The 22,793-nt window shown below is 43.7% G+C and overlaps 1 protein-coding gene across 4 annotated transcripts in view; it reads right to left on the bottom strand.

Moving 5' to 3' along the window:
- Nucleotides 1–22,793, bottom strand: part of RBM20 (RNA binding motif protein 20) — a 504,792-nt gene that overhangs the window by 79,809 nt on the left and 402,190 nt on the right. For all 4 annotated transcript variants that reach the window (XM_078643764.1, XM_078643763.1, XM_078643766.1 and 1 more), the window contains exons 6-7: nucleotides 4,451–4,594; nucleotides 2,307–2,438 (exon numbers count right to left, since the gene is read on the bottom strand). In XM_078643764.1, the coding sequence (XP_078499890.1) occupies nucleotides 2,307–2,438; nucleotides 4,451–4,594 (276 nt within the window). The remainder of the gene's footprint in view (nucleotides 1–2,306; nucleotides 2,439–4,450; nucleotides 4,595–22,793) is intronic.

The raw sequence follows: 22,793 nt of genomic DNA, 5'->3' as shown, positions 1-22,793 counted from the left end.
TAACCCTTTGGTATTGAAGTCTTCGGCGGAATTCAAAATCCTTTTAGAGATTCTTCAAATTCCTTTATCTTTTGGAGCAGGGTAACCATTTCGGCCTTGAGACGCCTCTTCTTCTTTCTTGATTTCTGCTGCGCTTTGTTCGGTATCGAGAACCATTGTCATCTTTCTCTTCGATGTCAAAGATTCCTTTAAAGAAGTCTCAGTTGAGCTTTTGTGTTCTTCTCCCGACCTCTCCTTTTTCGACGTCAAAGCATATTTCCCCAATCGATCTTTCGATGACTGGGTTTTTTCAGGAGATCTTCCTCCTGTGGTGTCCCTTTTGAGGAATCTGAGGGGTTCTCTGTTCTGGGGCATGCCTGCTGTTGAGGAATGTTTTGACACCGAGGCTCCCTGTGACGCCGTCGTGTCTGATTTTGAGGACTAAGGCAATTTCTTCAAGGTTGATGACTCTCTTACCTCCAGTCTCTTGATCTTCTTGGTTGCCTGGGCTTCGACATTGACATTCCTCAAGTGGGCGTACAATGTTTCACCCATGGCACTTTATGCCACGTTTTCCTCTTTGTCGCTCGACAGACACATTTCTCTTAGGGATGGAGTCATCTGCTGTTCCCAGCTGGTATGACGTGCTTGGTTCTGCCTCACTCTAACCCTCAGCGTCTTCGACGTGAACACAGAACAGATGTTACAGCTGTTGCTTCAATGGTCTTTGGGCAGAACATGTGGTTATCCTTCTCCGAGTATTTGTGGTGGCAATTCCAGCAGAACTGGAATGGAGTTTCTCCAATAAGCAGCACAGGGATCCCCCTGTATGGGCATTCTCGAAATGGTAAAGGAAATTCTTATCTCAGGATACAGCAATTGGGGGGGTCCGTCGACCCGGAGCAACTACAAAAATAGATGAAGGACTACCAAATAGAGGAGAATTCCAGACTCAACCGCTAGATGGCAGAATAATGCACAGCATGTGAATCCAGTAAAGATTTATGCTGCAAAACCGTATGTACGAAAGGCTTTGGCAGTTACAGCACTGAAATACAAAAGACGAAATAGTTCACAAGCAAATGTGCTTGTGAACTATGCATAAAGCTTTATCATGAATGTTTTGGCTGATTGGATGCCATGCAGCTGCAAAACATGTTTTGCTGGTGATTAGTAACAATCCACCATCACTGACTGAGCTATGACACATAGGAGCAGCTGCAGGAAATTAATCAAATACTGGAGAAATCCAAATACAAACCATTACTTTATTCTAAGCACAGGGACACCCTTGAGATTACAATGATGCTGGCCAGGAGCACGGCTGTACTTTAGGAAGGCCCTGGATTTTTGAATGAAGGATTTAAAACCTGAACATGTTTTATGGAGCAGTGTTAGTCTTCATCCAGCTGCACACTGACCTGACCATTATCATGGGGTAAGAACCTAACACATCTGGCTAACACTCAAGGTTCAAAAGGTGATGTATCCCCACAAATCAGAATGGTGACCTATTTAGAGATTGGTGAGGTAAGGGGCCATCAGTCCTCCTACCTTACCAGACCTCGAATTCACCAACTCTTCTTAGAGAGGGGGGACTGCTGGGATACCACTAGTGGAGCCTATGCTGGCTCTATCAGCTGTAATCGCCGACTCAGTGGTCCATTTGCTACAGGATGCTGGGCAACAGTGATGGTCACAGCATATTAGTGAGGTAGGGATGGGCGGCATTATTAATTCCTGCCGGTGGATGCAATTCAAGACATAGTGGAAAAGGGAAGGGAAAATGTGAAATGGCGCCTACGTGCAGGGAAAAGGTTCCCTGTGCAACTGGCCCACAAAAAACAAACTCTCGCTTTGAGAGTTTGTTTTCTCAGAAACGTTTGCTAATTTAACCATACACCCACTCTACCACGTCACTGCTCTGAAAGGAGCCTCTGCAGAGAGATATCCCCAGCAGGCAGGCAGTCACCCACCAGGCCGGCGAAGGTTATGACTTGACGAGATTGTAGGCCTCCATCAAAAGCCAAAATAAGGGCCTTTGTTTTGGTGCCACATAACTCAAGATAGTTTGCATAAAAAATAAAGCCAAAAGACACACCCAAGGTGAACGTAAAAAATACAACCAAACCAACACGGAAATATAAAATGCCAAAGGGTTTCTGAACGTCCCTTACCCTCTTTGAAGACAGACAGGAATAGCTATATGTGTCTTTGCAACTTAATACTGATTTAGAAGGATGAGTACCAAAGCAGCAAACTCCTGTAGTAGTACAGGAGATGTAGAACAAATAAAAATGGCACAGACTTATTAACCAAAAAGTTACCTTTAGCTGAAGTTCCCTGTATCTTTTCGAGATGCGAATAAGTAATTTTTCATCATTTATCATGGCAGGTGTCTCCTTGTAGAACTGCACCATGGCCTGCGCTGCCTCGGAATACGCCATCTCAAGAAAAGCCTGCAACAAGAAAACAAAATTTCAGACCGCAATTAAAAGAGGATTGGGCAGGGTGGCGTGAAAGGAGGGTAAAAGACTGGGCTTCATACAGAACAATCATTGGAACATCCAACTGTTCTGGCCTTGGTAAACTGGTGCAGTGGTTCCATTTTACATTGCTATTACAAGGCATACACCAAAAATAACATTTTAAAATGTAAAAAAATGTTGTTACATATAATTGTAATAGATCAATTCAGGTGTTTCCTAACTCAATGGTGTATTTACATTAGATATAGACAACCTTTTTTTATATTTAATGCACCTGATATGAGCATATGATTTGTATTGGCACAAAACAAATGTACTATTGGATATGAATTACTGGAACCTGATGGCAGAGAGCCTGATTTAGGATTTGACAGACAGGCTACCCCATCATAAATATGACAGCTATCTCAACAGTCTTATTACAAGTGCATTAAATCCTATAGCCCTGGTAATAAGGTGGCGGACGGGCTATCTGGCTTGTTTGTGACGGAGTACCTATCCACCCAGCTTTAAATCAGGCCCACAGTTTTAACACACAAGGTAGGCTAAATAAAATAAAAATAGGATAGAGAAAGAAAACAAGCATTTGCAATGCAATAGGTCTCGCATTAGTGAAACTTTGAGCTATTGGTGTTGCAAATGCTATTTTGTTTTTGTTAAAAAATATCCCAGCAGTAGCATCAGTAATTAAAAATAATTCCACTAAAAAAGGAAAGGGTGCAGTACCACAGGCTATTAAGTGTCCCGGTAGAGTTGTACAGGGACCTCTATTAGGCACATAAGGTACTGAACCCATAATGCAATTATATATAGAAAATTTGCAGTTGAGCATACGTTTCCATTTTTTTGGGGGGGGGGGGGAGAGAGTGAGATTTTTGTTAGCTTGCATTTTAAAAATGCACCATTTAAATAAATTGACTCACAAAAAAGCTGTCTCTAGCCAGACTTAATAACTTGCCAAAGATAAAAGGATTCAAAGGTCTGCCTGGGGCTTAAAATGGTCAGCGAGGAGGGGTTTCGCAAATAGGTAAGGACCCCCTTACTAAAGGAGGACATGAGAGGTGATGTTTTCAGTGGCAGGCCAGGACCCTCAGGCAGCAAGAGTTTGTTGTCTGAAGTGCCAAGCAAGTGTTCTTGCTGCTGTCTGCCTGTGCCTATTCTTGATGTCCCTATTCCTGGACGGTGGCCTGCAGCAGGCTACCAGCAGCTGAGTCATGTGGTGTCGCAGGGGACATCGGGGTGTCGTGTGCGGGGAGCAGAGGATGGGGTTAATGCCTCTTGCCCACAGCTTTTGGGGGCCATCATGCGTGACGGAACTGTGTATGCTTCCCCAGTGCTCCCGATGCAGACCTGAAGACAACTGGCGAGCCAGCCCTTGAGCCTCTCGACTTGTGTTGAGTGTTTGCAGTGGATACATTGGTGTAATACGAGGGTATATGCTCAAATCCTGGTTAGAAATGTCATTGGATTAATGGGTCTCCTGTAGAGTTCTTTGAGTAAGCTGCGTCTACCAGGTTCAGATCCTGAGAAGTTAGCACAGCGGGTTAAGCTCTGTCTGCACCGATGTAAGGGTAATGAGAATAATGCTCAATATAGCTGTGTGGGTTAAAGGTACTTTCTGGGCCTGGGGGTGCATGCAGTGGTGCACATGTTGTGCCCCCCTGGAATTGCACTCCTGCTCCTGCATGCTGTGGCATGCATGCCATACCTTTCAGGAATGTGCTGCAGGTGCTGTCACGGTGGTGGGCTGCATGTTAGGCTCTCCTATGAGATTAACAGCCCACTGTTGAGACCACTGCGGCACTGCCCGCCTGCCATGGATTACATTCATACTCTGTCGGGCGCACCACGGATTTGGCAGTCCTCCTGCGGACGGCACAGGTGAAGGACCGCCAAACTCATAATAAGACCCTTAGAATATATTCTCTCAAAATGTGTACATAAAGTTACTCAAACAGTAGCAAAAGAAAAAAATAATGTACCTGATTTGTAGACTTCATAAGGATGTAGTTGGTGACTTTTCCAAAAGGAATTCCTAGGTTGATGACATCAGTTTCTGTACAGCTTCCCTCTGGAAGATTGCAGATGTGAACTACTCGACTTGGAACAGGCTTTCTTTGTGGAAACTAAAAAGGGAATGAAAATTAATCAGCATTTTATGAGCACCAATAAAGAAGCTTTTTGAAGGATCCGCTCGTTGTAACAGCCCTTTGAAGTAGCCACACTCAGTCATGAAGAGGGCTACGCAAACAAACCACCTACTATATTTCTGCACTACTTCTTTTTACCATAATACATTTATTTTGTGTAATTAAACTCCACCCCAACTAGTACAGCAAGTGTACACAACCAACAATTGCTCCATGGTGAGGCCATGTCAAATGGGCATACCCCTTACTGGACCCTTGTTTATCTCTAGATCCGTCAATGATTATTCATTATGTTATTTCTGTATGTTTGTCAACTGATTTCAGAACCGCACCAGAGCGATCGGCCTCAAAGCTGGGGAACCGGGCTCGAGGATCGGCAAAGACGCTCATCATCCTGTTATTCTGGGCAAATCACCTAAATGTGTCCAACTGTAATGCAACTGGTCCTAATGTAAAGCGCTCTGATACCTTTGGGTCGAGTTTGCACTAAATAAAACTCCCCACAAAAAAAACAAATTCAATGGCTGACCCCTGTGCCAAGGGCAAGAGGACCTGGTAGTTGCCCACACTGTGCCTCTAGGTGCCTTCCACTATTGCACATCACCTGAACTATGAGGCTACAAAAATTGGTTGATTAAGTTCTGCGAAAAAGAGGGCCGGGATGATGGGTAAACATATATTTTATTCATGAGAATAGAGATTTTCTATATTTTTCATTTTGTTGTTTGTATGATCTTCTTCAAAGAACAATGACAAGGTGGGTGTAAAAAGTGTAAACATTTAAGTAAATATAAGTGTAAACAGTAGGTAAACTGGGGTGGCATGGTGAGTAAAAGAAAGATGGATTTAACTCAGATCGCTTGAGTGGGGGTGAATGTATGATTCATTCAGCATTCCGTCCATCATTTGCTTGCCTAGCACTTTTCACCCTAATTGGGATGGGTATGCCCAGACTTTGATCCCTTGCTCACTGTGCCCCTGGATTCAAGCTAGCCTGGATGATGAAGTGTTCCGTGCATAATTGTTTTGCGTAGCACTACGCAGTACCGGCAGTTTTTTATTTTGAGAGGGAGAGTACGGCACTTCTCAAGAGAACTGCAATACTTTTAATTGGACAGTACCAGCACTTCTCAAAAACAAGCAGGTACTCTGGTACAGAGTACCTGCACTTCTTTTTTTCCATTTCAAGCACTGGCTATCAATGAGTAGCAGTTGCTACCCTTAGCTTGCCCTTCGGAGCCTCCATATGGGCATAAGTAGAAAGGCTATGCTTTTGCATATGTCGCTGTAAGTGGGAAGGGTATGCCCAGACGTGGGTCCCCTGCTCACTACACAACTTGATTCAAGCTAGCTTGGCTGATGAAGGGTGATGCAATGAAACCGGTCCCAGGATGCTTATTTCCGGTCCAGGGAGGACCTGGCTTGGCAGTTTGGGCTGGACTGTTCCCATAAGGAATAGGGTCAAGACTGATTTGCATATGGCTAGGTCCAAACTGGGGTGGTGTAGTGAGCAGAAGAATGATGGATTAAACCCAGATCCTTGTGACTGGGAGTGAATGTTTGCATTGTCCAGGATTCCGTCCATCAATTGTTTCTTTTGCATAAGTAGAAAGGCTATAGGTATTCATAATAATATTAGGTGCAAGTGTAAATTAGCATAACAAGAGTGAGGGAATCTTAATCAGGCTGAAAAGAATTGTTGATTGAGTCCATCCTGGCGAAAATCTAGAAAAACCTGTGTCCTAAAAAATAAAATAAACCTTTGTTTTGGGACTGAAACAAATCCAAAGTAATTTTTGCTTGATTAAAAGAAAGCACGGATGTGAGGACACAAACGCCTGAATGTTGAAGGTGCCCATGCAGAATAAGGGCATTCCCTCTGCTGTCTATGAGCAGGGTGCTGCATTCCTCCTGCTGGAAGACCAATTATGATGGACACAGATCAGTAGTGAGAACTATGGCCCTAATTAGGATGCTGCTCAGATAAGCGTCCAACCGCCATAGTTGTGGTAAACGACTTGCCGACATGTAGTCGGCAGTCTCTACTGCCTAATTAGGATCCGACTGCCTTGGAGGCTTCGGAAACATGCCTTTTGGCATTGAGGCATGTGCTGCAGCCCATAAAAGGGTCGCAGCATAAGCCCCAATGTCAAAAAGCATGTTTTTAAACATCCTTTCGCCCTGTGGCAGGCACCTCCTGGTGCCTGCTACATGGGGCATGGATCTTTGTGGGGGCACCTGCGATGCCCCCTGGCCTCATAGTGGAGGCCGTGGAGGGACGAGGACCCTGCTAGGGGCCCCCCAAAGTCGGTCCGCCATTGGAAGGCCGTCAGAAAGGGCCATTCTAATACCTATGGCGGTGCCTGAGCAGGCACCAAGCTCATTGTAGTGATTACATTCTGACCGCAGGGCCGATGGGCTCCTTGGTTCTGTCTGAACCGCAGAAGTTGGTCCCTCGCACATGTGGTTGGACCGACCGCATTTTAATGCGGCAGTCAGATGTAGGCGGGACCACCACCAACGTGCCGCCAGTGTTAGTCAAACTTACATCATAATAAGCCCCTTTGTGTTAGTGTTGTATTAAATACTCCTGTGGCATTAGGGGCCAACTTTCGACTATAAAGGGAAGAGTCTAAAATATTTAAGCAAATGCTTTCAACAGAAAATATTTAAGTTATAATATCAATTTAATTAAATTTTCATGAAGAACTTTAAAACAAGTCGTCATAATTTCAGAGGACAATGACAGCAGCCCTGAGTGACATGCTGAGGTGAAACAGCTGTTCTTGCATATGCAGGAGTGTGTGAGAGAGCAAGGGCAGTTCATCTGCATAGGCAAAGTGGCTGAAATTAATTCAAACTCCCAATCCATCACTTTCATTTTGTTGTCTTACGTGTGGTGGTTAAGGTTGGTCATGGGTCCCGTGTTCATTGTGCCAACTGTGGAACCAAGCTATATCTGGCAGATGAGCCCTATTAAGGGAGAAACGGGTCCTGGGTTGCTTGTGTTCCGGTCCAGGGTGGACCTGGCCTGGCAGCTCTGGCTGGTCTGTTCCCACTGGAGCAGGATCAAGACTGATTTCCATATGGCTGGGTCCAAACTGATGTAGCACAGTGGGTGAAAAAACAATGGATTAGGATGCAGCTGGAGGGACTGACAGTAGCTGAGATTAAGTGAAGCATTCCATCCATCACCATGATTCGTGATGCCCTGGGTGAGAAATTGTTAGGCCTAAGTTACAGAATGCCTTTTGGTCTATTAGCTGAACCTCTCAGCCCAGTGGCATTTGGATGCCAAATAATATATTCAAAGGACAGCCTCTGATGTGCCAGAGAGCATAAATACACCCAACTTTCCCTACTTTTTCAGTGTTCTTGTTCCATTCCCTTTCTGGGTTTTCATTTTCTCCTCTGTCACTTTGCGTTACGCTGGACGCAGGTCTCCTGAGGATAGGCAGTGAGCATATCAGTGACACGCACGGGTGATGCACTATCTTGTTCTATCTGTGAGCTGGATACACTAGAATTGAATGGAATCGAGCAAGGCCGGGTAGTACATTACATTTCTATGTGCCTTGTCCCAGACGCTCGTGCCTATTTACAGCACTGACACAGCGTGCCCAGACTTTTCCAGGAACCTGATTACTGTGTTTATGGTCCCACCCACGAGGTGCCAAGCGCCGCTCCCCGCTGCTTAGAGAAATGGCCGCGGCTTACTGGAAAGTGAACACTACCGTTAAAAGATATGGCAATTTAAGGGTGCCAGGAGGGGTTGGCGAAAATTAAACTAGAGAAGACAAATCGCTCTTCTCGAATGCAGAAAACTGCCCGCCCCCCTCCGCCGGCGCTCCACTGTTATGGCGACCAGGAGCGACGGAATTCTAATCCATGGATTATTGTGGATATGGGAGGTCAGATCATTCTCAGGCGTTTCTCTCACTGTGGACAGCTTTAGTAAGTGAGGAAAGCTGGGGCGGACTAGAACGCAGAGTGCTACTGTTCACAAAAAATATTACGACGCTCCTCGTGACAGAGGCAAATAGATGCATAAAACCTGCCTTGGTAGAATAGTATTGGCGAAAATAAAACGGATTAAAACATTCGGTCAAAACATTTCAGTTAAAAGGTTTTTGCTTAGCAAAAAACACATTTTTGTGAAACTGTGTCAAACCAATCATGTAACAAATGATTAAACTTAATATGTTATTGTGCATTACAATATATCAAAGATTTGTGATAAGCACTCTAGATGAAATATTTCAGGATTTAACTGGGTTTGTGTCTAACCGGGGTTCAGAACAGTAATTTAACTAGTCCCAGAGCACTGCTGTGGAAAGAGTAACTACCTTTTGATTTATATACTTGCGAAGCAGCAGAACAGCTCACTGGATCAGTGTGTTAGTTCAGTTGCTGCGGCCACTAAGCCTGCAGACGTCACTCCGGGTTCTAAGTGTGCAAACAGAACTCTCAGGGCCCAATTACGAGCCATGCAGAGTGGCCATACCATTGATACCAAACTACACGATCACAAGCTGACCTGGGGTGGAATTCAGTAACTACGCATGTGCTTTCACTCACAAATTCCACCTGCAATATATTTGTGTGGAAACAGTCCCAGAATCGTAGAATTGCATGCGGTAATGAGCATTTAATTCAAGGATCCACATTTTATTCCCTATAGAATGTCACGGTATAGGGGTGCAAATGCCAGCCAGAAATGTTAATACCATATTTTACGTTCTGCAGCGGCGCCTCCTCCGTTAAGGTGGAGTTGCTCATTTGTGCTGTTTCTGTATCCTCAGTATCAATCGTGTTCTGCTCATATGTGCCGTTTTCTAGTTCATCCACTTTCACTCTCTCAATTTTTAGGTTGAGCATTCGAGAACTCTTATATATACTTTAGTATATACTTATATGTGTATGTACTTTGTGGGCTCTGGAGATCAGCTCTAGGACTTGTCTACTTCTGCTTAGGGACTTTTCTTTCTTTTCAACTGCCTCTATTTAACTTTCTTGATAGAAAACGACCAGTAGAGGTCAGTAAAATACCAGAATCACTTTAGCTTTATCTAGATTCCAGTCCAAAGAAATAGTCTTAAATGAGCACCCGTAGACAATTATATTTTTTTCAAATCTTGTATTTTCAGTGATATGACCACTGAAGGCCCTGATTTTAAATTAAAAACAGTGTTTTGGACTATACCATTTCCTGCTGAAATTCAATATTTCTCTCCATGTGTTCCCATTCTTTGTATGTCACGCAGTTTGGTGCTTACTTTCCCTCCATTTTAAAGAACAGTAGATGTTTCAGCACCCAGGATAATGTGCAACATAACTAAATACATATAAAGTCCCAAAGCCGAGACCAACTGCATTGTAAATGCTTGTTGTAGAGGGAGGGCCACACAAGGTAGTGGTGGATATACTGTCGCACTTCAAAAAAACATTATCAGACACTGGTATATTGAGATCAGTTTAACATAGTCATACTATTCATCAAACGTATAGTAGGTGCCACTCAGGGTAAGATACCCCACTACGCAGAGTATCAGTAACACAAGGCACCAAGTGACTTGGACAATGTATACAAAAGTGGGAACCCCGGCACTCTAATAATTTACATGTACAATTTTGTATATGAGTCTCTAAAACAAGTAAACACCATGAGGGGGGGAGATACCTCCTGCTACAGGAATCATCTAAGAGAGAAAAAATTGATCATTCATTGAAATTATTTATTTGCTGATAAATATCAAAAAACATAATCATTGGCACTACATCAAGTATCAAAACATTCACAAAAAATTATTTTATGATATGCTTAGAAATCCAGTACTTGTCATGTAGAACATCGAAAACAGCCAACACGCGTTTCGCCACCACCGTGACTTCCTCAAGGCTGTAGAAGTAATCATGAATACAATAATTGGTACATGTATCAGCAATTGTAAGGCCACAACATGCCTAATTGTATCAAGGTAGAGTAGTGGTGTGGGATAGGAACCAAAGAAAGAAGCAATCACAAACTAGAAGAACACCCAGAAAAGAAAGGTAGACTACTCAAATCTGAAAACACCAATAGGTGAGTGAAACACAAAACCACACAAACGAAACATTGTGCAGTGATTTGTGCTGAGATGCATTTAACTATAAAGTGAGTCTCTAATTTGAAACCACGTGAAAAGAGGACAGAGGGAACCACGGTAGAGACCAAAAAGAGGTCGTTAAAACCTTGTAAATACCCAAAGAAAGAAAATTCTGAAATAAACAACTAAATGTTAATAACCTTAAATGATGCTCAAAAGGGGGCCTGAAATTTTCATTGGCTCAATTGTCCCGTATATGTGAAAACACCTGGATCCAATCTCGAATCTTTGAACAAATAGGCTAGAGTAAGAAAACGGTAACTACACCGATTAATAAAAATTCATTTACATGTGTAAAAAACTAGGAGCTGCAAGTCTCTTATTATATTTATATCTAAAAGCTCACTTCTAATGACTGCTTCTGGTCCTTTTCTTTCCTTGTTACGTCTTTGGCACAGAAGCTTAGCCCTCCCAAACGCTTGATAATACGCCTGTTGGTTGACAAAAGCTACAGTCAAAACATCGAATATTACGTCTACAGTAGTCTAAAACTTCAACACTTGGACTAAACTTACATTCAATACAATAGAATGGTGTGTTCCCCAATTAAGATTTACTGTACTAGAGCAGGTGTTGGTCGAACCCCATGTGGATCCCACCATAAGAATAGCTCAGAGAGAGACATTTTGGATGAGATATTTAAATACCGTGAAACCAGGTGGGCTCAATGACAAAATTGAATTTGCGTGTTACCTATAATTGTATAATGATCTTTGTAAAAATTGCTGTGGTAATGAGTAAGTTGTGAATACAGGATTGGATTCCGAATAAGTGTCAACAACGTGTTGAGTACTGAACATTATTATTTATTATTTATTTATATTTATTTTTATTTTTATTTTTATTTCCTATTTTCTTATTTACACTATTACCTTTCATAGTGTTAAGGTATCACATCACATGTAGATCAGGAGTACACGTTAGATGATGCAAGTTACACCGTATTGGCCATATGCAATAATAGCGGTCTGCTTTGTGTCGAGTGGTTGACAGGAAAGTCCTCTTTCTATGACCAAGGATAGGCGTCTTACACACAACGAGAAAAACGGACACCGAAGATCAGATTTTTACTGTCCTTTAGATGACAATTCATTGAGTATTAAATAGAGTTTTAAAACCCATATTGTGGTTTCTAGTTAATGTGCACCGTTTTCGCGAGTGTGCTAGTGATGGGTAGGGGGCGGGGACAATGGTCCACTGGTGATGACGGGTTTAAATGTATCCCGGCATGGCGCGCTGCATCGCGGCATTTTCTACTGTCGGAGTGAGCGAGGAGACTAGTGGTTGAAGAGCGGAGGAACAGATACGGTAATTACTTTAATATGCAGGATCTCTGTGATTAGACAGCACACGTTGAGAGTACACACGCATATGTTTAAATTAGTAACGCGGGTTATTCGTTTTTCTAGCACGAAGGAACATCGTAAATTGGATACTTGAGTCAATCACATAGAAGGCTGGAAGTAAGTGAATAGCTAATGCAATTATGAAAACGGCAGATGGCTGTATACAACTTTTACTTATTTAAGTTTCGTTTTGGCTTGCAGGTCATACCGTTCATTTGATGATATAGGACATAAGCATCAGGGCTTGTTGGCAGGGTATGTTTTGTATTTATTTATTTTTTTATGTTTTTGCATGTACATAACATACACGTTGATTACACTCGTTTGAACCTAATGGCATGTATAGGGAATACCACAGTAGAAACGTTACATTTTTGCTTGGGCAGCTGGCATGTTTGGACACAATAGAGTATGTTCTTTATGTTTAGAGAAATATGTTTATGAGACAAATTGTCTAAAATGTTTCTTGTAAAATGATATTTGATTCACTTAGGATATATGGCTTTTTCACACAGTTATTCCCCTGACGAAGATGCGGATGCATCGAAATGCATTGGGAATCAACGCAAGCACAGATGAAATCAGTTGTGTTTTCGCATTACGTTGGTCATGAATATTTGAAACATATTTGCAATGATAATGAATTGCTAATGGGTTTGCAAGAGAAAAGGAATTGCATATTTATGAACAGTCTTAATCCACAGTAAACATATAGTAATGAACGTTATAGCATATTGAGTTGCTGTTTTGTCATTATTACGTCATTTGAGAAAGTTGATGTTGATTGAATTGTTTATGTTGACATTTTCTGATATATTTGTGTTATACAATTTAAGAGAGAACTAAAAAACGAATTGCACCAGAGCGAGTTTGAACAGTGCATTCCTGCACGAGACACAGTTGTGTCTGTGCTTTCAGTTGTTATAGAGACCTGACAGGGGTCAGTCAGGGAAAAGCAGGTCTGCACCATTTTGTTAAATAGGAAACCGAGTACAGGTTAAAGAAATTGTGGTGTGCAGGTTATACACATATTTTGAGTTTTTATGTTTCACTCACCTATTGGTGTTGTCAGATTTGAGTAGTCTACCTGTCTTTTCTGGGTGCTCTTCTAGTTTATGATTGCCTCTTTCTATGGTTCCTTTCCCACACCACTACTCTGCCTTGATACAATGAGGTATATTGTGGCCTTACAATTGCTGATACATGTACCAATTATTGTATTCATTATTACTTCTACAGCCTTGAGGAAGTCACAGTGGTGTCGAAACGCAAGTTGGCTGTTTTCGATGTTCTACATGACAAGGACTGGATTTCTAAGCACATCATAAAATCATTTTTCGTGAATGTTTTGATACTTGATGTAGTGCCAATGATTCTGTTTTTGATATTTATCAGCAAATAAATCATTTCAATGAATTATCAATTTTTGCTCTCTTAGATGATTCCTGTAGCAGGAGGTATCTCCCCCATCATTGTGTTTCCTTGTTTTAGAGACTCATATACAAAAGTGTACATGTAAATGCTTGTTGTAGAGGCTATGGGTGAGTAGGGGTGGAGCTGTAGGTTGAAGGAGATGCTTTAGATGAGGAAAAGCATTTTTCTACAGTAATCACACTTCAGTGCTGACCATTCACACCTCTTTGTGCCTTGAGACAACCCTGCTGAGGGGAATCACCAAAAAAAGGCTGTGTCTGGAGCACAGTCTAGAAGATATTTGACATGTAAACGTATTGAAATGTATCCCTTAATTGCTGGTTGCCACTGAAAAATGAGCCTCTCTCGCCACAGCCGATATTCATCCTCCTCTTGTAAAACTTTATGAAATGCACTTTAGTACATCCACGAGTACGGTGAAGGGCAGGTTCCTTAATCTGGGTCATTTTATGTAATTTCGCTGTAGAGCTGTGTGCAGCAAGCAGCGCTCTTGTTGTGCTCCACTTAAAGAACGAAAACCGGGGACACGGCATTATAATCCATCTCAGAGCATTCATTTTTATGAGTCTCCTATTTATACAGCCACTTAAGAAACGGATCTCCTGCTAAGTGTAAAATACAGATCAGACGCCCTTGCCCTCTTTGCCATAAAAGAGCAAACGAGAACCCGTCTGCAAACCAGTGCTTAATTTGAGTGGGTGCTTTCCAGTGCTCAGGACCAGCACCTAATCCTCAGCACAGGTGCTTATAACACCACTTAAGGGCACACTCATTTGGAATGCAGGTGATTTTCTCCATAATCACAGGATGTTGAGCCACGCCGAGAATCAAATCTGGTTCCTCAGCTCCGTAATATGCAGCTCTAGCCATTTGGCCAAGTCCTCTCCAGAATAATAATTGCCGGGACTCTAGTAAGGAGGCAGCACATTTCTCCTGTTAGCGCTGCCTCCTGAGAAGACCCCCTGGCACTTTTTATTTTACAAATTACCCACTGCTGCAAACGATGGTCACATGAACAGAAAACGTCGATATGTGCATCAATGTTTAAAAAAGGCTTGTGTGCAGATCCTGCTTGGCAACCCCACATGTGCACAAGCACTCGCAAGACTGGCGAAGGTCCTGCTTTTGGCATGCCTGTGGGAAGAGAAAGTAACAAGATGGGAACCATGCATCACACCTTGGGAGACACAGACAGGCAACAATGGGTGTCAGGAGAAAAAGGACGTAATTAAATGGACACTAAAACGGTAAGGGTCGAAGGAGAGATAGATAGGTAGAAAGGAAACAACATGAGTCAAAGCAGGAGAGAAAAGGAGGGTGAAAGAAGAGATTGGGGAGAAGAGTTAGGGAAGGAAGAGGGTGAAAGAGGGGCAATGTATGGATGTTAAGAAGAGGGGGAGAACTGATGATGAGCCCGGAATAGGGTTTAATCAATAAGGAAGATAGCGAGGGAAAGTGGAGTATGAGGAAGGACAGTACAGAGTGATGAAGGCAAAGGGGTTAGAAGAGGAAGAAGATTATGTTTTCAAACACGCAAGCCCTGCTAATGTGTGAAGCATCAGAACATGCGTATCGGGGAAGATGAGTTGTTTCAAAGGTTTGATGTCACTTTATGTGAAAACAATAGCTCTTTAAATTGTCTTATCTGCTTATTCATCGATCTTCAGGTCATTCCAACATAAGAGCAGAACAAGCATTTGCAATGCAATAGGTATCACATTTACGCATGTTTAAGCTATTGGCATTGTAAATGACAATGTCTTTTATTTATGTTTTAAAAACGAAAACTAAAATAAAAGGCATTGTTATTTGCATTGTCAATAGCTCAAACTTGCATAAATGCGAGACCTATTGCATTGCAAATGCTTGTTCTCTCTGTGCAACTGTTGTTTGGATGTGTGAAGAATCCCACATTCATTTCCCATGCATAGCTTTACTCAGCAGTCACTATTCTGATTGCAGCGTTTCCACGTGTTCCTTTACCACGCAAGTCATTACAGCGACTTGCCTTCTGCCCATACACCACCAACAGTAAACATTATGCTTTCTCACATGCACACGGGTCAGCCACCCCCTCACCCCCACAAAACACTCCTCACTCATGCCTGTTCATCAACAGCTGATCTCTCAAAACACACCATGGAGATCTGGGGCTTGCTGCAGTCACGCTTTAGATCTGCTGTTCCTCACAGAAATCTGGCTGTCTTGCCTCAGCCCTGGAAATTAAACAGCCATTCCCCCCAGCTACAACATCAGTGGAGATCAACGACAGCACAAGCCTGGAGGAGGACTCACCATCATCTTTAAGGACACCCTTAGCTGCACCACCTACAACCACAAATCCACCAGCAACAAGGAACATCTGACATTCTGGTATTAACATTTCTTTATTGTTTTATTACAGGTAGTATACAAACACGTAATAACACCTGTTATTTAGGTGTATCATTATCCTCTTGATAGCAGACAGTGTAGAAAAGCACAAAAACCTGAACAGTAATATTTAACTACATAGATAGACTTTGTCGTTACAGCAGACATGTCCTCTAAGCAGAGTCAAACTCAGCGTTCAACAGGTATTCAACAATCTGGGAGAGCTTACAAAGCACTAAAGAAAGTGATGAGGAAAGAAAGCAGGTGAGGGAAGAAAAGAGAGCATAAACAAAGAAAACAGAACAAGCCATTCTGTATGCCCCTCGGGCTGCCTTTGCCCCTCTACAATGGTCAGATTGTTCAGTGGTAGACATAATCTGCAGGGTCCTCTGGGAGCCGCCTGTCAGTATTGCACCACAGAAAGCGGGCTATCATAAATGCTGATGCCATTGATGCATGAGGCGTGGTAAGGGTTATTGTCCCTGCCAACCTTGCCATCCAGTGCAGGAAGACCTGGGCATCTTGTGGGCGGAATCTAGGTCAAGTTCAAAGTCTCAGGGGCCTCTGATAAAGTCTCTCCACATGTCCCTGAATTTGTCCAGGTGGGCATTCAAACTGGCGATAATACATTTGTACATTTCTTAAAGCCAAATATGAGGTGTTGGGCAGGGGAAACATCCTTTACAATGCAACTTTTACCACGCAATGCCTTTACAACGCGGTATTTACAACGCAAACCATTACAACGCATTGCGCTGGGGGGCGCTCTAGGATAGGGAATAGATTTAATTTACTATCCAACACCTTCCCTACTATCCACGGGGACTGGAGTTGGAATAGTAAATTAAACTATTCACTATCCAGCGCCCCAAAGCACTATGCGTTGTAAAGGTATTCGTTGTAAATACCGCGTTGTAAAGGCATGCGTGGTAAAAGCATGCGTTGTAATGTCATACATCCGTTGGGCAGATGTTAGTGTGCCAAGATCTCAAAATACAGATTTTTGCTGTGGCCAGAACTGTGGCAAGCCATCGTGACTGTTGGTTGGGGATACCAGGGCATTAGCCAAAATCATGAAGCAGGACTGTTTGTGCTTTCAGCAGGCCCGCAAAGCACACCATCCTTGTCAGTGCAGCTGTGATGGAGGTCCACCATGTATATAAGGGAGGGCATTTCCCTGTCAAGCGACCCGCATCTCCAACATGTCGCTGTCAGGTGTATCAAGGACTTGTGGAGTCTGATAGTTCCAGGGCCATCTGTACAGCACCTTAAAGTAACTGAACTTAAGACACACCTCTCTGAGGTGTCTGTCATGAGTGACTAGAAGACTTCCCAGTCTTTGTCAGAGTATGTGATCTGTAGCCTGTCACCACCATGCGTTCAAGGACAGGGAAACTGAGGCTGAATATTGGTGGTCTATCAGAATCTGATAGAGGCCAGAGTCCACATCTTTGTGTGTGTCCCATTTTTGCAGGTAGTCCTTTATATGTGAAGACTGTATCGTCAATGGGGAAGACCCAAAGCTTTCCTCAGACAGTGCAGAAGTGTTGTGTGTACCCTTAGTAGTTAGTGTAGAGCATTCAGATGGCCCCATATCTCCCAAGGAGGGCTTCTTCCATTTCCACCCTTCTCGGATGTGTAGGACATATTGAAGGTGCATGAGCTGTGATGCAAACCATTAAGTGTGCACGTTTGATAGTCTCAAGTCACTCTTTTCTGTTGCAGAGTATAGTTTCCCAAGTTTCTGAGGCATCCCTGCCTGCTGCCTCTATGTATGACAAAATGTGCTGAAGTGTAACCATCGCCATCGGTGTGTGTAGAGTCTCATGAACACCAGCTCCATGTCTATCCATCAAAGGCCTTTTCGGCATCAAGGGATACTACACGATTTTCATCCCTGTCATTGTGGAAGGGGATGAAACGGCACGAAGATGGGATGCTAAAGTACAGAGTGGAACAAAACCCACTTGGTCTTAATGGCTAAGAGAGGGAAGGATTTGTTTAAGCGGATTAGACAGACATTTTGGCCAGAATCTTAGAGCCAACGTTAAGCAAACAAATAAGCCTACAACTGGCACAGCTCAGTGGGTACTTACCTGAATTAGGGATAATCGTAACATTTGCACTATTCGGCTCAGTTAGTGTGGTGAGAGAAGGTTGAGAAAAGGAGCCAGTACATCTTTATGCGTCTGGTAGTACTCAGTAGGATAACCATCCGTGCCTGAGGATTTGTTGTTCGGAGAGTATCTATTACAACTTTATCCTCCTCCTCTGTAATGTCAGCCTCAAGTGGCTGCTGTTTTTCTAGGGTGAGGAGAAGGACCTCATGTTGTGTCAAAAATTATATAAAATTATTTGAGGAGCAGGTGGCCTCAGAGGATACAGATTTTCATAGCAGCCCATGAAGTCCTCATGAGTGTCAAGTGGGTGCCTTAGTGGTGTGCTGTCTGTGTGGAGAATGACCGGAATGGGGCGAAAGGATTCTTGTTGCCGTGTATGCTGGGCTAGAAGACAACCCACTTTCTCTCCCTGTTCATAGTGCCTTTGTTTGTTGAGAAACAGAGCAGTTTCCACCTCGAGAGTGTATAAAGAGTTAAGCTTGTGCTTGGCTTGTAGCAAGGCTGGTAACGTTTCTGACAAATGCGAGGAGGAGTATTGAGCAGAGCAGAAAGAGTGTTATTTCTAGCTTCTCAGGTTTTTTGGTGTGAGGCCTCTCATTTTCTGTGGGATTTACTTTGCATTATCTCGACCTTTATGGTTGTCTTCTCGCCGTCCACAAAGTGCCTGGGGAGGAAGTCGACATTTCATTGTGCTCTAAAAAGACCTGGAGGTGTGAGTGCAACCTTTTTGGTTTATCTGGAAGTTTATAATAAAATAGGTTTAGTCTCCATTAACTTAGCTTCAAAGACTGCATTTCTATCCAGGTTTGCATAGCATCAAGGTCAGAAACCCTTGTGGGTACATTACAACAAGTAATAAATGGCTTAGGAGTGACGTGGAAAGTAAGAAAAAGTCAATCCACGTGTGGGTTCCATGTACGCTGGAAGTATAAGCGTAGTCTCTTGTTGTGGGGTGCAGGAGTCTCCACGGATCCACCATGGAAATGTCTACTATCATATCTCTGAGAAGCTTCTTGTCTGAGGTATTGTGTGATAAGAGATGCTCTGATTTGTCTTCGTGGGGATCCTGGACCAGGTTCCATTCACCCTCAAATAACATCTTTGTTTTAGGTTATTGATGCAGCATTCTAACTATGCCAGCCATAGTATCCTTCGTGTGGGTCAGGCGTAAATGAAACCTATCAGTAAAGTCTGCTTTTTTAAGGAGGCCCTGAGAAACACACAGTGATGGCAAGGGTCTCTCCAGACTTCCAGTGGTATCAAAGACCCCTTTTGAAGCCAGATCTGTATATCTTCATGTTCAGAAATCCCTATGGGTACAATCACTGTATATATTAAACGGCTTAGGAGGGGTGTGGAAACCAGGAAAAAGTCAATCTACGTGCGGGTTCCATGTACGCAGGAAGTATAAGAGTAGTCTCTTGTTGTGGGGTGCAGGAGTCTCCAAGAAACAGCCATGGAAAAGTCTGCCATCATATCGTTGAGAAGCTTCCTGTCTGTGGTGTTGTGTGATAAGGGGTGGTCTGATTTGTATATGTGGAGATCCTAGACCAGGTTCCATTCCCTCCCAAATAACATATTTTTTTTAGGTTGGTGATGGCGGATTCTAGCTATGCCAGCCATGGTATCCTTCTACGTGTGGGTCGGGAGTAAATGGAACCTATCAATAAGATCTGTTTATGGAAGGAGGCCCTGAGTAACACATAGTGACCACAAGGGTCTCGCCACACTTTGCCAAATTTCATTAGAAGGTGTTTTGCCAGTTGTATGGCAATCCCGCCCTGGTGACACAGTTTATTAGAGTGGGTGCCAATATCTCCCTTGGTAAATTTGCTAGCACGGTACTCTCTCATCACCCATTCCCTCCGCAGCTTCTGGCTTTCCGCTAAAGATAGGTGTGTCTCTTGTGTAAGGGCTATATCTGGCTGAAGCGACTGGGTATAGTCAAGTATCTTATTTCTTTAGTCATAGCTGGACAGCCCTTTAGCCTTCAGGGAGATCACTGATAAGTACGGTCTCTGAGACATTACCTCCAGTCGAGTGACGTCAAAGAAGTGTCGGGAGGGATGGGAACACGTGGTAGGTCATATACCAAGTTTGCCCTTGAGTGTGTGTGCTCTACGTGTGTGGTCCTGTCTGAGCAACAAGTGGGTTATCCTCAATATAGGATAGTTGAGGGGATGGTGGCAACGTTTTTAAGAAAAATATCTACCATCTCCAAGGATGTGAGATGCGGTCCGACCATGGGAGGTGGTTGTCCCAAGGACACTGGTAAGATGTTTATGATGTACTGGCGGTGAAGGTTGAAGAGGGGGTGGTGTTCACAGCCATCGGTCAAGAATTGAAGCACTAGTGAGGACTAGTGAGGACTGCTAACGTCAGGGTGGGATGTGCAGCAAGATGTGAAGGCATGTCCACCCAGGATCTCCATTGGCTGGAGGTCTATGCACGAATCGGGATAAGCTATGGTGAAAGTGAGAAAAGGAGGAGAGGAGAAAGCAGGGAGGAGCAAAATGAAGAGCTTGTTTAGAGGTGCTCCTACCATTAAAGGACTGTGCTGATGCCCCCAGTAATGTAAGTGGTGCATGTAGAGTAGCTGGGCTTCAAGCGGGATTGGGCTTTTTCCCACACAAGTGGCTCTTCGAGATTATGTCTAGATTTCGGCCCCCTGACCATTGTTTGGTGATCTTCTTCAAGTGGAAGGCATTCCTCAGCAGAGATGAGAGGTGGGTCCTTTTAGCAGAGTTTAGGTCTCGAGTCTTGAGTGTCAGTTTCTTTCCTAATGCTCATCCTTGTAACCGACAGCAACACCAAATGTCCCATCAGTTGTACAGGGTCATAAAATTCTGCTGTCTTATTATCATGAGTAATAAGTATTGTCGCAGGATCTAGGAGGTCATATCTAATGCCCAAGTGTTTGAGAAGGAGGCGCAATTGTAGAAATCCTTTCCGGGTGGCCAAAGTTTCACGGGAGAAATCTGGTAAAATGAAGATCTTGTGGCCTTCAAAGAGAAACAGGCCACTCTTTCTGGACTCCATAATCACCACCCAAGCTTGTTAGTGATGTAGGAAGCAGGCTATAATTTGCCTCAGGTCATCTTTACCTGTTTGGCATCAAGGTTTAATTCTGGGGGCCCGTTGAAACTCCAGAGGAGGATCAAAGGGGATCTTGGTGAGGATGAAGCAGGCAAGAAATCCCATCATATTGTCCCCTTCCAGTTTCTTATGGAAGATTGTCTCCGCAGTTTCGGTCCTTCAGTTCCACAAACTTCTTTTGGAGGTACCTGCGGTCTTTCTCCTAGTCTATAGAAGAGGCCAGTCTCTGGTCAATATGGTCAAGTTCGGTCTCTGCTCCTGACAGCTTGCTATTAAAGGAGGTGATATCTTGATGGGCAGATTGGATATCTGCAGAGGTTTTGGAGATGTCATCTGCCACCTCTGATAGTGTTGTTCTAAGCACCACCAGGTCTTTCAGAATGACCTCCAAGGCTGTTTCTTGTTGGGTCTCTGTGACCTTACCATCCTTGCCCTATTTACTGGCCACTGCCTCTGTAAAAAAAGAGTTGTCTGGGTGGCTTATAGATTGTGAGAGACCATTGAGAGAGTGTGTTCCCATAAAGGTTGGTGATGGGTGGTGTACAATGGAAATCAGGAGTTGTGGAGCAGCGTCAACAGTGGTGCACCATACAATGATCACTAGAGAAGGCTGTTTGTCCAGTAGCTTTCACCTCCAGGCTATCTGTTTGGAGGGCTCCTAATGGCCCTGAGTATGACAGTATTTAGGTTCATGCTAGTGCCAAAGCCTTCAGGTGCAGATAGGTAAGTCACAGTTTGGGGAAAAGTGAGTGTGTCCTTGAAGAATGTTTCATCCATTCATATTTACTTTGTCAGACTGTAGGCCAGTGTCCTTCTAATGTGTTCCCTACCATCCATCATCATCTGACTAATTTGCCTAGTTGCAAGTCAGTCCTGAGTATGAAGGCTTATGGGACCTTCTGTGCCCTGGGCAGAAACTGGAGCTTCCCAATACGTATTCACCGCCGTACATGTAGGGGTGTTACAGACAGCATTGCTTGATGCACCTAGATGTGCAAAATCCAAAGTCTTATAGAGCCCCATGGAGTTTTATTGTTTACCTATATGGGGGGAAAAGGCAAATGTCTAGTGCCTGCGCCTACGAGTCCGCCCCCAGGTAATCTTTTGGGATATGAGACAGTTTTTCTTAGGGCAGGAGGTGAAAGCATTTCACTTCTCACACAGGTGCTCTTCATGTCAGGCCTTGCTTCCAAGAGCTGTGGCCTGCAGGGTCCTTCTGCTGAGAGGTAATCGCTGCTGGGTGTGTCACAGTGGGTGTCATCCATGTCTGTGTCCCCGACTCAAAAAGCAGAAGCTATGGCACTATATATTGTGTATCCACTCAGGGCACAGCATTATTCTTACGCATGCGCCCCAGAGTCTCTGTCCGTGCTGTTAGCCAGGGATGGTGTGCGGGGCACCTAGGTAGGCTTGCCTTCAATGTAGCATAGTGGGGATCTTCCTGTGCGGCTGCCACCCATATGTTACGCAGTCTGTTTTGTTGTTGATTACCACTGACATCTGGGTCAAGGTGACACCCCGGAAAGCAGGAGAGTTCCAGGCTAGCTCTCCCACCTTCAGAACTCCTAGCACCCCTTCTGCAGGCAGGGAGACGACCCAATGTCATGGCCTCATTGGGAGGTCTTTTAAAATGCCACCATCTTTCCCGGACACCAAGCTC

The sequence above is a fragment of the Lissotriton helveticus genome, chromosome 5_1, assembly GCF_964261635.1.
Source record: "Lissotriton helveticus chromosome 5_1, aLisHel1.1, whole genome shotgun sequence".
In the NCBI taxonomy this organism is placed as follows: Eukaryota; Metazoa; Chordata; class Amphibia; order Caudata; family Salamandridae; genus Lissotriton; species Lissotriton helveticus.
This window is presented reverse-complemented; position numbering and strand designations above follow the sequence as displayed.